General features: G+C 36.0%; 1 protein-coding gene across 1 annotated transcript in view; it reads left to right on the top strand.

Annotated features, from left to right (window-relative positions):
• The window catches only part of pth1r (parathyroid hormone 1 receptor), a 460,775-nt gene that overhangs the window by 320,272 nt on the left and 122,668 nt on the right, over positions 1-17,835 (top strand). Inside the window, exons 3-5 of the mRNA XM_039753666.1 lie at positions 3,628-3,738; positions 7,855-7,979; positions 11,709-11,803. Of these exons, the coding sequence (XP_039609600.1) occupies positions 3,628-3,738; positions 7,855-7,979; positions 11,709-11,803 (331 nt within the window). The remainder of the gene's footprint in view (positions 1-3,627; positions 3,739-7,854; positions 7,980-11,708; positions 11,804-17,835) is intronic.

Below are 17,835 nucleotides of genomic sequence, written 5' to 3'. Positions count from 1 at the left end.
ATTGCCTAACAATGTTTGAGCTTACTGGCTCCTGTTCATTTCCAGATCATTACTCACACAGAAAAAAAAAAGAAATATCCACTTATTGTAACAGGGCAATTTTGTGCCACCATCTACAAGTACAAATAACCATATGCACCTTACATAAAGTCTTAAACAAACGGGCTTGATGAACTAAATGGTCTCCTGTTGTGTGTCAAATGTCTTAAGTTCTTAAATAAATAAATCACAAATAAAGGTCTGCTCTTGCACATCATTACACAACATGATCAGTTCCTTGGTAATGTCTGGGCTTGCTTTTTGTCTACACAATAACAACATCCCTGCAAGTGAGCCATCTATACTTCTCACCTTCTGACTTTTGACTCAGATCATTAATTACGAATAGTTAATAGTACAAATACTATAAGTGCATCAAGTGTGGGATCAAGTGGGATATCTTTTAGGCAAACATCAGTATTCTTCATTTTTGCCTATGTGAGAAAATATTAATAAGACACCATATGTTTTTGAAAACAAATGCAAAAAATATGAAAACATATAACTTTACTGTATAACGACTTACAAGGCAACAAATAATTAGTATGAATGGTAGATCTTGGTCAGTTACAGCAAATTCATCTTTCAGGCCCAGTCTGCTTCCTGTTTACAAGCTTTGCCTCTCAAAATCCTATGCTTTCTAGCACCTCCTATGATTTATATACATATATATATATATATATATATATATATATATATATATATATATATATATATATATATATATATATATATATATATATACTAGAAAATACCAGCAGCAGGAGAAGTACTGTGGTAAAGAAGTAAAGAAAAAGAAAAGGAAACATTTTGAAAATAACGTAACATGATTGTTAAAGTAATTGTTTTGTGTATTTGGCGGCAGTGTCACGAAGTTGTTTTCGTCTAGCTGCATCAGAAAATGTACCACGACGTCTGACACGACTCCTTTTTACTGTTTTCTCACAGCTTGGATTGCCGCTGCCATAATCGGTTGGAGTCTACATATACATATATATAAAGTATATATATATATATATATATATATATATATATATATACAGTGGTGTGAAAAACTATTTGCCCCCTTCCTGATTTCTTATTCTTTTGCATGTTTGTCACACAAAATGTTTCTGATCATCAAACACATTTAACCATTAGTCAAATATAACACAAGTAAACACAAAATGCAGTTTTAAATGATGGTTTTATTATTTAGGGAGAAAAAAATACAAACCTACATGCCCTGTGTGAAAAAGTAATTGTCCCCTGAACCTAATAACTGGTTGGGCCACCCTTAGCAGCAATAACTGCAATCAAGCGTTTGCGATAACTTGCAATGAGTCTTTTACAGCTCTGGAGGAATTTTGGCCCACTCATCTTTGCAGAATTGTTGTAATTCAGCTTTATTTGAGGGTTTTATAGCATGAACCGCCTTTTTAAGGTCATGCCATAGCATCTCAATTGGATTCAGGTCAGGATTTTGACTAGGCCACTCCAAAGTCTTCATTTTGTTTTTCTTCAGCCATTCAGAGGTGGATTTGCTGGTGTGTTTTGGGTCATTGTCCTGTTGCAGCACCCAAGATCGCTTCAGCTTGAGTTGACGAACAGATGGCTGGACATTCTCCTTCAGGATTTTTTGGTAGACAGTAGAATTCATGGTTCCATCTATCACAGCAAGCCTTCCAGGTCCTGAAGCAGCAAAACAACCCCAGACCATCACACTACCACCACCATATTTTACTGTTGGTATGATGTTCTTTTCTGAAATGCTGTGTTCCTTTTACGCCAGATGTAACGGGACATTTGCCTTCCAAAAAGTTCAACTTTTGTCTCATCAGTCCACAAGGTATTTTCCCAAAAGTCTTGGCAATCATTGAGATGTTTCTTAGCAAAATTGAGACGAGCCCTAATGTTCTTTTGCTTAACAGTGGTTTGCGTCTTGGAAATCTGCCATGCAGGCCGTTTTGCCCAGTCTCTTTCTTATGGTGGAGTCGTGAACACTGACCTTAATTGAGGCAAGTGAGGCCTGCAGTTCTTTAGACGTTGTCCTGGGGTCTTTTGTGACCTCTCGGATGAGTCGTCCCTGCGCTCTTGGGGTAATTTTGGTCGGCCGGCCACTCCTGGGAAGGTTCACCACTGTTCCATGTTTTTGCCATTTGTGGATAATGGCTCTCACTGTGGTTCGCTGGAGTCCCAAAGCTTTAGAAATGGCTTTATAACCTTTACCAGACTGATAGATCTCAATTACTTTTGTTCTCATTTGTTCCTGAATTTCTTTGGATCTTGGCATGATGTCTAGCTTTTGAGGTGCTTTTGGTCTACTTCTCTGTGTCAGGCAGCTCCTATTTAAGTGATTTCTTGATTGAAACAGGTGTGGCAGTAATCAGGCCTGGGGTGGCTACGGAAATTGAACTCAGGTGTGATACACCACAGTTAGGTTATTTTTAACAAGGGGCAATTACTTTTTCACACAGGGCCATGTAGGTTTGGATTTTTTCTCCCTAAATAATAAAACCATCATTTAAAACTGCATTTTGTGTTTACTTGTGTTATATTTGACTAATGGTTAAATGTGTTTGATGATCAGAAACATTTTGTGTGACAAACATGCAAAAGAATAAGAAATCAGGAAGGGGCAAATAGTTTTTCACACCACTGTATATATATATATATATATATATATATATATATAGCAAAATACCCGAGCTTCGCAGCGGAGAAGTAGTGTGTTAAAGAAGTAATGAAAAGAAAAGGAAACATTATAATAATAACGTAACATGATTGACAATGTAATTGTTTTGTCATTGTCATCTACATATATACACACACACATATACATATACATATACATATATATATATATATATATATATATGTCCATCTATCTATATATCTATACATAAATGTATATATCTATATATCTATCTATATCTATATATATATATACTGTATCTATATGTATTTATCTATCTATCTATCTGTATATGTTTATCTATATCTATTAATATATATCTATATATATATATATACTGTAAATATAGCGAATAGTGAGTTTTTTACTTCAGTCACTTTGCTGAACGTGTTTATTTTTGTTTATTTCATTTTACATTTATGATTTTGGGCAACATGGTGGCGCAGTGGGTAGCACTGCTGCCTCTCAGTTAGGAGACCCTGGTTCACTTCCCGGGTCCTCCCGGCGTGGAGTTTGCATGTTCTCCCCGTGTCTGCGTGGGTTTCCTCTGTGTACTCCGGTTTCCTCCCACAGTCCAAAGACATGCAGGTTTGGTTTATTGGTGATCCTAAATTGTCCCTAGTGTGTGCTTGGTGTGTGTGTGCATTCTGGGGCCCTGCCTGGAGTTTGTTTCCTGCCTTGTGCGCTGGGATTGGCTTCAGCAGACCCCCATGACCCTGTAGTTAGGACATAGCAGGTTGGATAATGGATGGATGGATTTATGATTTTTTATCAGTGTTTTTTCATTAGTAACTATGTTCAGAAAATGCAATCTTTTTTTGATAACTACAGTCAATACTGTGCAACTTCATCTTGCAGCATATACAATAAATGATGATCATACCTTAGAAACTTCACTTTTTTTCCCCTCCAAGATGTCCTTTGCCCACCTGAGTGGGATGGGCTCGTTTGCTGGCCTGAAGGAAAACCGGGTGATGTTGTCTCTGTCCAGTGTCCTGAGTATCTTCATGACCTCAATCATAATGGTGAGTTTGATTTGTTTTATAATATTGGTTCCAATTTTGAAATAATATCATTTTGATTTTCCGTATTTATTTACTTTTTTAGTAAATATAATGCACAAGTAAAAAAGTCGGCGAACATGAGGAAAAAGTAAGTGCTTGAAATGTGTCATAATCTGATTTGTCTGTTTTTAATGATAAAACATTCATAAGCATTGTCAGATTGGAAGACACCAGTCATGTGTCATGTGTACTGTTCACACAAAATATCACATTATTTATCTAAACTAATTAGCTTTTAAGTCTAGGTAATATTTTTACCTGTTCTGCTGTGGCTTGGCATACAATGAAAGCAGCCTCGGATTGGACTCTCCAGCCTGTTGTTGGGTTCACTCATTGAATTAACCACTCATGCAGTCCCTCACCAAACATTAATATTGAATTACCAGATGCACTGCATAACTTGAAAAGAGATGCAAAACCAATGATTTTATCTTACAAAGACTGAAAACTATTTCAATTCATATCCTATAGGTTTTTACTGGACTTGTTCATATTAGAAACTCATCCATTTTGTCATCCATTGATCCATTTCAGCATTTATATAAACCCAGAGCATATACTCATAAAAGCGTACCCACTGCAGAATCTGCTCTTGCTGTAGATACAGACAAGTTTAAAAACGGCATGTTGTGAGTAAATGAAGTGTGTCTGTGGACTGGCATCCCAACAGGGACTGGTGCATAATGCATGTGCATGCACAATGGCTTCCTGCAGTCCTGTATTGGGTATGTAGCTTTAGAAATTAAATAAATGAATTTGCCTACTGTTATACCAAATTCTAACCACTGCATCATCTAAACTGGAGAAGTCTCTCCGGCTCCATGCATCTTAAATAAAACAGCTGTGCATAAAATAATAGTATGGATATTACTGTAAGACTTAGATACTAAAGGAAGAGGTTTATTAGATCTTAATGATCCTTGTGTAACATAAGTTAGCAATAGTAGAAAATAAAGTATAGCCTTCAGAAAAAGAAAGCATCTATTTTATGTTCAGTTAACAATTAATCCAGATTTGATGGTTTTTAGTGAATTGTTGGTAATATTCATCTTTCTTGCCAAACCACAAAATATCATTAAAGCAATTTCAGAGAATATTTTACCCAGACTGTTGTAGGAAATGTGTTTTAGCTGGATTTATTTATTTGTTTGTTTGCTTGCTTGCTTGTTTATTTCGTTGTTTATTTTGTATTTTGTGCACACTATTCAGTTGCTAAGTTTCTGCCCTGGCTTCTTGCCTGCCAATGTGGCCAATGGCGTCATCAGTGTTATTTGCCTATGCTGGCACGGTTTGTCCCTATAAAGAAGAAAATAAAATACGGTAAACCCACCAACCCATAGCACCATATAATTAGCAATCAGCTTTTTCATAGCACAAGTTCTGTTCTGGGACATTGACCTGGATATTTTTGAAGTGGCTATATTAGCCGCAAGGGCTTTTAAACTTTTGCTTTTGAAGCCATTTGTTACCAGATCCTGCTATGGTTGTTAATCTAGATTACAAAGCGTTTGTGATCAATAAATGCAGGAAATTGAATAATGTTAATATGGGGTAATGGGAGGCTAAGTTTGTTTACAAAGGATAATTGAGACAACGTATATTACAGAGATGAGTTTATGGTCCAGACAAACAGCAAAATCCATTAATCTCCATTTTTCTACTAGAGATTATGACCTGTTTTGGACCTATAAAAGATCTTACGTAAATCTAGACATTCAAACTAAGGGACACCTGCCTAATATATTTTGCTCTCAGAACAGTTTCAGAACGCATTAACATATCTAAACTATAGCACAATGATAATTAGCTGCATTGATCTTAATGTGTCCCAAAATTGTTACATGTGAGTTGGAGGATCTCTTCTCTGAACTTTTCCCATTTTACCTCAAATTGCTCACTGAGATTTATAGGGTGGTCCAGATCTAACTATGCAATTTTCATTACGCTATAACTTATTAAGTTTGTTACATAGAAAATCACCCGAAAAATACTGGACCATCGAGAAGTGTGTGAACTGACGACATGAAGAATCGTCTTTGCACCAAACTGGAACCGTCCCCGCATAAATCAAAGTCATCCAGACGATCTGGATCTGCATAATTAGATCTCAACCACCCTTAACTGATGTAGGCCACTTCTTTAAGCTGAATTCATTTTCATGCTTTTACAACAATTTCAACACTTTATTAGTTTTATGGCATGAATTATTCTTTTTCTGCTAAAGCTTGTTCTCAGGTAGGTACACTTCTGCCATGGTCAACAATTCCTTGCCCAGTATTGTAAATATACTGTACAGTTCATCCCACTCCATTACACAAACTCCACTTCATCAAACCAAACATACCAAACAAACAAACCGACTCTTTATTCTTAAACAGAGGTAATTGCATGGGGGCCTAACCAACATCTAAGACATCAATGAAATTCATCAAGCAGAATTCATTTACTTTAGTAGTGAATGACACACTAGAGGACGCGTGTGAAAAGTAAGAGGGAAATGCATTACAGGCAGGAACCAGGAATCACTGCTCCCTCAAGGTTTTGTGGAAATCTAAAATAAATACCAAGTCATGTAGGTGAAACATATGTATCCTAGCTATTTGTTCTGACTGTAGTCAATAACACTTTTCTGCATCAAAATCATTTTTTGCAAAAGAATTGGTGCACTTTATAGATTTAAGTGTACTGAATCCTTTTTTGAAATTGGAATTTCACTACCATAAGCAGTTTCCATGAGATATCAGAGTCAATGGAAAAAAAGTGTTCATTTTTTAAGAAACAGGTTTTGTTTGTTTTATGGCATAAGTATTTTTCATGCTCAGAATATTATTTAAAGGATATATTGAGCTGAAAAAATTCCAGTCTTCCTCACTCTTAAAGTTAGATGAGGTGGAAACAATACAAAATCAAGTGTTTCCTATAATGTATTTGCTGTAAATCTGTGTTTTTTACTTTCTTTCTATTCCTTCAAAATAGCCAGGAATGTATATTTAGAAGGTTGGATATACGCTTTTTAATGTCCGGAAGAGACAAAGTTATTTCATTTAAATGAAAATATATGCAAGGTCAGGTTGATCCATCCATTGAGTTAAATAGGTAACCAGTAAGAAAACAGTAAAACAGGAAGAATGCACACCCTTCCTTTAGTGAGACAGCAGAAGTTACTTGTTTTAGACATTTTTGAGAGGGGTAGATAGAATATAAAAGGAAATTAAGGAGAATCCTGCTAAATGAAATGCCATCTTTCCATTTCTCAAATGGTACCACCTCAGTTTTCTTACAGTGAAGCTTGTTTTATTTATAAACTCGCCTAAGTGTAAATGTGTAACAGAGGAAAGTGGAGAAAATCCATGTTATCAGACATCTGTTGGTCATTCCATCGTGAAACCCCTTCAGAGGCTGAAGAGCTCTGCTGGTATCTGGATGGTTGTCAGTTCAAATCCCATTACTGCCAGAAGGGATCCTACTCTGCTGGGCCCTTGAGCAAGACCCTTTACCTGAAAATTGCTGCACTCTGACCTCCAAAAGTCAAACAAAAAGAATTTCCTCTTGGGATTAATACAATTTATCAAATCAAAATCAACAATCAAGAGGAAAACACAACTGACTACTTTTTATAAGTAATAATTATATTTAGAACAATTATATATGTCATTTTATACTTTCTCTAGTGTAAATGATTCACTTCAAAAATATGTTACATTTTTTTCTCTCATGTATTGTTTTTTTCATTCTTTTAAAAACTGGATGTGACAGAGCGCTTTGGATTTAGCATCAGCTCTGTCAGATCTATAAAGAATACCAAAATTTTTGACAGGAATGAAAAAAAAAACTAATGCAGTTGTCTGCCCCATGATGGAGTGGGTATTTCTGTAGGTACCCTGTTTTTCTTCTCACATCCCAAATGTGCATGCTTTAGATTAATTGGTTCAGTTAAATTGGTCCAGCATGGGTGTAAATATGTAGTTTTAGGCAATCTCGACTTGGAATATGTTATCTTGGAACTGAACCTTCAAAAAGCGCTATGAAAATGCCATCATTTTTTTTCTTTTACCTTTTTTTTTGTTGCCTTGCTAGGTCATGCCTATCGACGCTGTGACCTAAATGGTAGCTGGGAACTTTCACTAAGCAAAAATAAAACATGGGCCAATTATGCTGAGTGCTCTGAGCCTCTAAGTCACTACAATCAAAACCTGGAAAAGGTAAGTCTGACTTGGCTGTTATGGTCAGTCTGCCAAAATGCATCTCCATGATGTCAGATACACTGCCATTTCATCTCAAGTAACTGCCAGCCTGGTAACAATTAAACAAATAAATACATTTTCAGATAATTAATGATAGAGTACTGTATATCCTTTGCAATCATTATTGTCTTGATAAATGATTTACATGCAATTGAGGTTTAATATTTAATATTTTTGCAACTTTAAGATCTATTCTGATTAATAATCATTAGCATTAATTAACTCTGACATGAGGATGCCAACAATGGTAACTGGCACAACAGAAGAGGCAGTTACACAGGAGAAGGTGCCTGGCAGAGATAAGGGAAAACTTTTCTTTAGCCTAACTCTCTATGAGAGTCATGAAAGCTGCAGTTCTACTAGTGAAGTAAAATTGTTATTTCTGGTGGGTGTCACTCCAGAAATTCAGAAGTTCTTTCAAGTTTTGGATTTCAAGAAGAATGAAAGCTATTGGAGTATTTTGTGTGTGAATGGAGTCCCCATTTATTTTTGCTTATTTGGAAGAAACAGAACTGTTATTACAATAGCTGTGTAATGGACTGGGGCGGCACAATGGCGCAGTGGTAGTGCTGCTGCCTCGCAGTTAGGAGACCCGGGTTCACCCGAGTTTGCATGTTCTCCCCGTGTCTGCGTGGCTTTTCTCCGGGTGCTCCGGTTTCCTCTCACACTCCAAAGACATGCAGGTTAGGTGGATTGGAGATCCTAAATTGTCCCTAGTGTGTGCTTGGTGTTGCTTGGTGTGTGCCCGGGCAGTGGGCTGGTGTCCTGCCCAGGGTTTGTTTCCTGCCTTGCGCCCTGTGTTGGCTGGGATTGGCTCTGGCAGACCCCTGCGGTTAGGATATAATGGATGGATGGATAGATGTCATGGACGATCCTCAGTCCATGACTGGTTAATGCTTTTTACCCAGTTATTCTGGGATGGGGTCCAGTGACAATTGACCCAAAATTGTTAAAGGGACATGTTATTGCAGTGTGTGTACTTACACCATTGATCTTTTTTTGGCAAGAGTATTTGTGATCTTCTGTTTATTAGTTTCTAACTTTGTAAGCAAAATACAAACCCTCATAGTAAGAAATTAATGATATCAAAATTGACAAGATTTACTTTTTCCATTCAGCAAAACAGAACAAAATAATGCAAGCAAATCTGAAGACTGTGCATTTTGTGAAATAATCTTCATTCCATTCATCCATTTTCAAACCCACTTAATCAGATTTAGAGTCACTAAGGACCTGCAGATTATTGGGTATAGCGCAGGAAAAATCCTAGACATGGTGCTGATGAATTTATTATTTGAAAAGTGAAAAGCCATTTGAGGAATGGAAAGATGACTGAACAACTATATGAATTAATTCCCTTAAAAAAACATTTCAATTTGAAACAAAACTGAGAAACACTCAAGCACTTTGCTGCATATTGTGTTTGAAATCTGCTTCAAATACTAAAGGAACAGATGAATTGGTTAATCATAAGCAGACTTTGTTTTTCATCTGTTTCTTTAAATGCATTCAGATGTGGTGTATATTAAGGAGAAGAGCTTATGGATTTCATGTTTCAAATGCTCTAGACTTTGCATTCAGTCATTTTATCGAGTCTAGTTTAGGGCTATACTGTACACTTGACACCTTTTGCCTTCTCCCCCACTACCACTTTACACATAGTCAAAGTCAGTAGTCATTTTACTCTCTTTCAAGTGTTCTTTCTATACTTTGATAAAAAAAAAATAGAAATACACTTTTCTTTCCTGTTAAACCAAACAATGCCTGTTTATTCGGCATTATACATCCGTGAACTTTTGTGAACATTTCCAGTTTAGGGTCACAGAGATCTGTATCCTTCTTCTGAAGAAAAGGGTACAGAGAAGATACCAAACATAAAAGGGCCACTAGTGCATACCCATCCACAATGACTAACATATCCCACATTGGATAAGTTCAGGTTAATTCAGTTCTGAATGCACATCTCCAGACTGTGAGAGAAAACCCACATAAACATGGCGAGAGTATAAGCTTAACAAAACAGGCACACGACCAGAAATTTAATCTGGATCCAGGTACAGTGTGTGACCACACTACCCATTGTGCCAATTGTGCTGTCTCATATTGGAGTTAATTATGCAGAAAGAAGAGTTCATCAGAGGCTAATATATAATTGATCAAATATGGTCAGCTTGTGAGAATTTGGATTGAATTAAATAAGCAACTGCTGATTTTAATTTGGTGGTGGAGATTAAGCACCAACCACATTAGTCCCACAGCTTTTTAACAAATTTCTGTATTTTTCTTCAAAGCACCAACATCCAAAAGATTTTTGGAAGTAAGGGCACTTCAATTGAGAGTACCTGAAGGCAAACCACAAGCTACATATCAATTAACGGAAACTTCAATTTTGTTAACAAATCTCTAATTTCACAAGGGCAAAGTAGAAAAATCTGTGGAAAATTTAGAAAGCGATTCATAAAAGTGCTTGTTTAAAACGGCAGTGAATTGAAACTCCATTTGGCTGGAATAGGACCTGGCAATCCAGGTTGTGAGCGTATGACTGGATGAGTTGATAGGAGGATTATGCAAAGTGAGTAACAAGAGATTTTTTTTTCTGAGACACATTGATATTTTTTGGTCTTGTGCAACATTGGTTGGTTGACTTATATTGTATTAGAAACTATTTTTTATCTCCGTTATCCATTGTTGAATAATAGCACAATGACAAAATAAAGATCAGGGATTTGGCCCTGTATATATTATTTGGCATAGTAGTCAATAAGGACTGTAACTGGTCTTGTAAGCTGTAAACAACAAAAGAGAAATGATAAATGAAAAGACTGAGAATTTATATCAAGGCAGCAGGAAGTAGGGCGAGGTCATCAAGGCGGGATGGAAGTAGATTAGGATGGAAGGGAGGAAAATGTACTTAATCTTCCTTGGTTCTGTGGGAAGACAGAGAGGAGGTATTAGTACCCTTTTATTAACCCTTTTCCCAATATTTTCACTCCCTGAATTGGACCCTTTGGCTGTCCCCTAATCGCACGTGTGTTACACCATGTAAACATCAGATTAATAATTTTTCTCAGCCATTACTACATTCTATACGGGGGAAAAGTAACATAAAAATATATGGGTGAAGTTTTTCTCAATGAATCTGGCAGTGAAGCGTATTAAACTTGCGAGCTTGTGCTTTGCAGTCGATAAATATGTAATACAAATTTAAAAGTTAATCAAAAATTTGATGAATGTGTTGTAAAGTGCTGTGCTTTTGGACAGCTAGGTTGAAGGTTTCTAAATAATTATCAGTGAATATTATGTAATAAAGCATATTTGTGTAGGTTATTAGTGTACATATTAGTACTGCATATAATATAAAATGCTTATGTTACCACAGCAGTGCAGCTGCTGAATTTTGCTTTCTACGTTTTGGCCCATCATTTCATTTATGCAATTATGTATTCTATTAAAATGTTCTGAAGCTTACTTTCTTATTGACTGAGTCTCCACTGTCACTTTGCCGTTAGTTTATAACATCAGTATTTTTTTTTCAATATTATTGCCTAATTCTAGGGAATAATTTGCAACAATGTCATAATTATGTAGGCTAACATTGCTCTGTCTAATTATATAGCATAAAGCATTGCATTGTAATTATTTCTGAACTTTTTTTGATCAATTGAATACTTTCTTTTCCCTCTACAGGAAGTCTTTGACCGCCTTTATTTGATTTATACAGTGGGCTACTCACTTTCTTTGGGGTCATTAATAGTTGCTGTTCTCATTCTGGGATATTTCAGGTAAGTTGATTCATCTTAAGTGTTGTCTGGGAGAATATTATTAGTAATATTAATGTCATTCTGTGAAAGTGAAATGACATTACCATTGAACTGTAGGAAGTACTTACCTTGAATTAACAAGATTATTTTTGCACCATGGAGATCAAAGCCTGGAGAATGCATTAAATTTGAATGTTGCTTTTTCTGTCCCTTAATTAAATCTTACTGAAGATATGTTGTGTTCCAGTATGGTTATACTAAGACAAAAAATCTAATTATCATCATTTGTGAATTATGGTATCCATGGATAAGCTTCTATGGTCTGAAATAGTGACCCACACTTTATTGCAATTAAACTGAAACCATAATCACCTTTTCTGAGTTCACTACACCTACTATGTAGTTTATAACGCATTTTGAAGTGATGAGCATTTAATTGCTAGATGATTTAACAGAAACCTCATTCATTCAAATACATAATGCAGTTTTTAAAAATGAATTTATAATCGTCACATGTTGGAGTACAATTACATATGCATTGGTAATAACTTAGTGCATTCACTGTGAATGTCAAGCAAGTTCAGATAGAGGCAGAATGCGCCCTGACACTTGGGAATCTTTCAACTCAGAGCAGATCTACAGTTTAATACTCAGTGTTGACAGGTCAGTACTACTTTGTAGTCTGGAGACAACAAAATAGAGAATTCAGTAACATTTTTATAAGTGAGAGAGCAAAACTCTTTCTTTATATAGTTTATTTCTTCTTTACACATGGTAATAACTGCTAGTACTACTACTGCTTCTGCTAACTTTTGTAACTTCAGAAAGCTGCAGTATAGCTTTCATCATTGTAATATTTTTTCTTTGCTGAACTGTGACTTTCTTTTTTCCATTGATATTTAATGTTATGTAAAAATAATATATACATGGTGTGAGAAAAAAACTCTCCAGACAACCACCCGTATATTATATCCTGGCTGCAAAAGTTTGAAAATGATTGAACAGAGATATTCACAAGATTGAGTCCAAAACAGAACTGATGATGTGGAGGTAAGATGGCGGCTTTAAAGGTCCAGAGAGGAAGTGACGTCATCGGTGCTGGGACCGGAAGTGACATCATCATGACCGGAAGTGACATTATCAAAAAGCCCGGAACCTGGTGGGATTTCCTGGGAATGGTCTGCAAGGAACTGAGGAAGACAGTCAGTTCACCCTGCCGCCCCCTGGTCTGATATGGTATTACCACTACTGAAGCCCTTTAGCTGCCTCCTACTCACACGTGTGAGACAGTGGTTAAAGAGGGCTGGCATAATGGGACAGAGATTAGTGCTATTAAATCCAAGCAAATTTGGTTCACAGTTACTACCTGTGGAGAATTTGCACATTTTTTCATGGTGATACAGCATTTCTCTGGATACTTAAGTGTTCATCCAAAGACCCGCACATTAGATTAGTTGGCCACTCTAGTATTCTTATGATTCTGCCATGTAAATATCAGAAAAAGGGAGACACAGTTCCTCAAAAACAAACAAAAGGCTACACCTTCTCTTTTCATAGGTCTGGACTGGCAGCTTAGCCCCTAACTTCTGGCCAACATTGGCAGAAAATTGGGATGAAAAATTTAAAAATTCAAAAATATAATTAAAACTTATCCCAACCACCTCCACCCCCTGAAAAAAATCAATAAAACCTCTAGTTTGCAGAGCAAAAAAAAATTCAACCAAAAGAATTTGGCAAAACACAAGGCTAAAACACCCAATCACTAATTCAGATATCATAAACCAACTCTATAGTAAAAATATGCGGTAAATTAGTAAATCTAAAAAGTCAATGAACCTGGTGGAAATATCTTATCAACCTCACCTTAAAAGCCGAGGGCTGTCCTACAGAGTGACATCATGGTGGCCACGTCTCTTGGGGTTCCATCCACAAAACACAAAGTATATGGCAGTAAACCACATATACACAATACATAACAATTAAAACTTTTGTCCATAAAACAATATTAAAAGTACATAAAATCAACACATGAAAAATAATAGTTAAAAAATAACAATAAGAAGAGAAATACACATGAGCCATTGAACAGCCTATGGCTGTAACATAACAGCTGCTGGATGGAGCAGGACTAGCTGGGTTGTATTTCCAACTTAAAGCAGAATATAAAACTATAAAAGAGAAAAGTGATTATTTGCTTTTGCAACATATCAAAAGTAGGACACCAGATTTTGAAATGTGGCTTAATATACTAAAAAAATCTGGTTCTTGTTGAGGTTCTTGCTTTTGGTCATGAGTGAGTTTTGTCTTTATCAGTTAAAACATGTTTCTGACTGTCAAAGCATGAAGGTACTGCAGTTATTTTGCTGAAAAATGCTGATAATTGAAAACCATAGTCCCAAAGCGAAGGCTTTAAGTAAACCTTAGAGAAAAGTTTGGTTACATTAGCCTCCATAATGTATTGCTCTGTCTTTTTGGTCATTTGAATCTTTATATGCCCTAAGGTGATGAAAGCTGCTGAGAAAAGCTCATCCTGACTATGATATTTAAAAAGTAACTATTTGGATAAAAAAGCATTGTTTCCAATGTATATCAGAACAATTGACTTTCTCAAGTGAACTTAAAATTCATCTTGATCCTGTAAGATATTACATAATTTAGCTACCATTTTTAGTATAGGATTGTTGCCTTGAAAGTAAATACAGAAGAAAATAAAATAATTTGATTCTTATACTCACTCCTGTAAAACCCCTTACCATGCAGTTTTTTTTTTTGCCTTCAGCTTCCTACATCAGCTGAAGTTTTATTTATTTATTTGGGTAATATTAAGTATGATTTCTTAAATATATAACTAAGATGAAGAAGGAGTGAAACTATCCACCAATCTAAAAGATCATATAACAAAATTAACACTGAATACAGAGGGGAAATATTAAATGCCAAACGTTAAATCATTTGGAGCTAAAATGTTTAAAAACATCCTGCTAAGAAAATCTCTTTAACTTCCAATAATTCTATTTGAATCTCTCCATGAATTAGTAAGGTCAAGCGGTGGCATATCTAAAATGAAACTAATGCCGTTACATGTGCATCACAAAGAAACAATCAGACACCATTCTACAGCTTAAAAACCTGGAAGCTGAACAGTAGTGACCAGGATTTCAAAATTAGTGTCTTGGACAGAAAATTAGTAAAGCCTACCAAATGGGCCAGTAAATAAAAAGGCAGTTAGTTATGCTTAGCCAGCATATGTAATGGATCTCAAAAGTTTGTCCTCTCCAAAGATTTGGCTAATTAAGCTAAGTACTATTGGAAGATCATTCCCAAGACTTAGTGCCATTGAAGTGATCAGTTGACAAAGAATTGTAGCTAATCCCCTTGTGGTTTGGTATCTATAGGCTGCTCAATTATATGTCTGATTTTCCATTAAGAAAGGAGGGCCAGTAATTAAAGTGATCAATGAGCTGAGGCTGTGCTGTTCCCATTATACTTTATGACCCTAATAAAATGGACAAGTACAAAGGGGAGTAAGGTTTATTAATATAACCACAAGATTTATTGTAACTTTGTCAATTAAACCTATCAATTTTAAACATTAAGGCATCTTCCCAACTGAAAATTGACTGCAGTTGGTTCCTGGAAAGCAAAATCTAGTCGTAGATTTTATATAATAAATGCAATGTTTAATGGAGGTTTGGCTACACAATAAGCATGCCTGGTACATTGGATCACTTGTCAGTGATCATCTTATGATCGAACAAATTAGGGTTGCTTCACTCAGTTGACTATACAAGGCTCGAAGTGAGTGCTTGCCTAAATCAGATAACTCCTAACCAATTTTTTGTTAAAAATTAGAAGAACTGACCAATTAAGCACAGTGAACTCTGACCCAAGACTTCCTTTGACAGGAGAAACAGCTGTCTTGATATCTTGTAATCATAACGTATTGTAATGTCATGGCTTTTTTGGAATCCTGGGAAATATTAGTAGATGTCCAGCCAAACAAAACAAAAAAAAAAGGAAATTAAACAATTTCAACCTGAAAATCTATTCTGGGCACTGATGTTGAAGTGTTATTGTTATTTTGTTTATGTTAATATTGTAATTTTAATCCAGTTTTTATTTTATTGGAGTTGAGCCACATAATTAATTTCTGTTATTAAAAATTATATGAGTTTGCAGATACAAAACAAAGAATGAATGTGTTTATTTGAAACTTTGAGTTTACAACTAGTGCTTTTGTTTTTCGACTAGTAGTTAGGATTTTACTTTAGTTTTGTTTTCTTGTTAGTTTTAGTGTTGCTCCGTAGTGTATAAATTATTTGGATCAGCTTGGGTCAGTGGTGTGCTGATAAAGAAGGTACAAACAAACAATCCCACTGTAATCTTTAAATGATAGATAATTTCCTTTTTTGATCCTGCTGAAATGAGTGCATCACGGCATGAAAGGTCAACAAAGAACATGGTCAAGGGTTATCAAAGCCAAGTAGGAGAAGAGAAACAAAGGCTAGCAAGGACAACATATGTCATGCTAGTGTAAAAGTACCACTAGGGGACATTTCTGCATGTGTGTCTTTAAAGCAGAAATAGGTATGGACATCTACAAAAAGAGAGTAAAGATCTTAGTGATGGTATGATATACTGCACTCCCACAGAACAACACATCCAACAACTGGTATGAGTGCCTTATCTTTACATAGAAAACAGAGTGATGTCAGTAGTAAAATGACACGTAGAAATTCCTCCCTGCTAAAATAAAGAATATCTGCCCAGAATGTGTGCTGTTCTGTCCCTCTGATAGACCAGGCTGCACTGCAGACCTCATATTCTAACAACAACAACAACAACATTTATTTATATAGCACATTTTCATACAAAAAAAAATGTAGCTCAAAGTGCTTTACAAAATGAAGAATAGAAAAATAGAAGACACAATAAAAAATAAGTCAACATTAATTAACATAGAATAAATAAGGTCCGATGGCCAGGGTGGACAGAAAAAACAAAAAAAAAACTCCAGAGGCTGGAGAAAAAAAAAAAATCTGTAGGGATTCCAGACCAAGAGTCTCCTCTGGGCAATCTACCTAACATAAATCAAACAGTCCTCTTTGTATTTAGGGTTCTCATGGAAGGACTTGATGATGATGGCCACATAGACTTATGGCTTTCAGTCCATCTATGCTGGAGCATCATGTTGCTTTGAGTAGGTGGTGGTGGCGCAAAAAGAAACAGAAGAGAGAGTTGGGGTCGTACGGATTTTGGAGCCACTATGAATAGTTATTATGATGAATTATGAATTATGAATGAATTATGGAGGGCTCAAGTGTGCAGAAACACCACTGACTGCTAGAGGGAGCTATGGTGTAGTGTCCCAATTGCAAAAGTAATGCCACCCCAATAAACCTTGAAGCGCTTGTTGGCTTAGCCAGGTTATTCCTGGGATGGATGTAAAGAGGCTGGTTGAGGTTGAATTTTAGAGGAAGGTAGTGTCAAGTACTCATTGGTAGAAAGAGAGGCCAGATGAGAGAGACATACAGACAGAAAAAGAGAAAAGGCAAATGGAGTACTCTAGAGGTGGTATACTGGTGGGTAAATAGACAAGTGACCCCTTCTACAGACCGGGACTTAATTAAACCTGTAGACCCTGAGGAAGGGTGGCAGCAAAGTTATTGTTTTATATTTGTTTTACTTTGACTTCCCTTCTGTTTGTTGCTTATTTTCACCCTTGTTGAATTATTTATTTAAACTTTTTTTTTGTTTTTTTGGCATACGTTTAAGGTAATAATGCAAGAGCATTCACCCCTAGAACTCACAACATGCCCTTTGCAATCGAGGATTGCAGGGAGCTATAAACCTATGCAGTAACATTTGTAGCTTATATTATGTACTCCCCTCTGAAGCAGACTTAAAAAAAAAAGCTTTGGCTCAAAGAGCAATTCAATTGGCATTTTAGATGCTGCCAAAGGTAATTAGTGTGGCATGCCAATGTACAGTAAGTACAAAGAGTTTCTAATACTCTGTCAAATTTGTAACAGACATCTCACTAATATGTTTTA

This window comes from Polypterus senegalus, chromosome 5 (assembly GCF_016835505.1).
Source record: "Polypterus senegalus isolate Bchr_013 chromosome 5, ASM1683550v1, whole genome shotgun sequence".
In the NCBI taxonomy this organism is placed as follows: Eukaryota; Metazoa; Chordata; class Cladistia; order Polypteriformes; family Polypteridae; genus Polypterus; species Polypterus senegalus.
The sequence above is the reverse complement of the archived record's forward strand: the minus strand, read 5'-3'. Positions and strand labels throughout refer to the sequence as shown.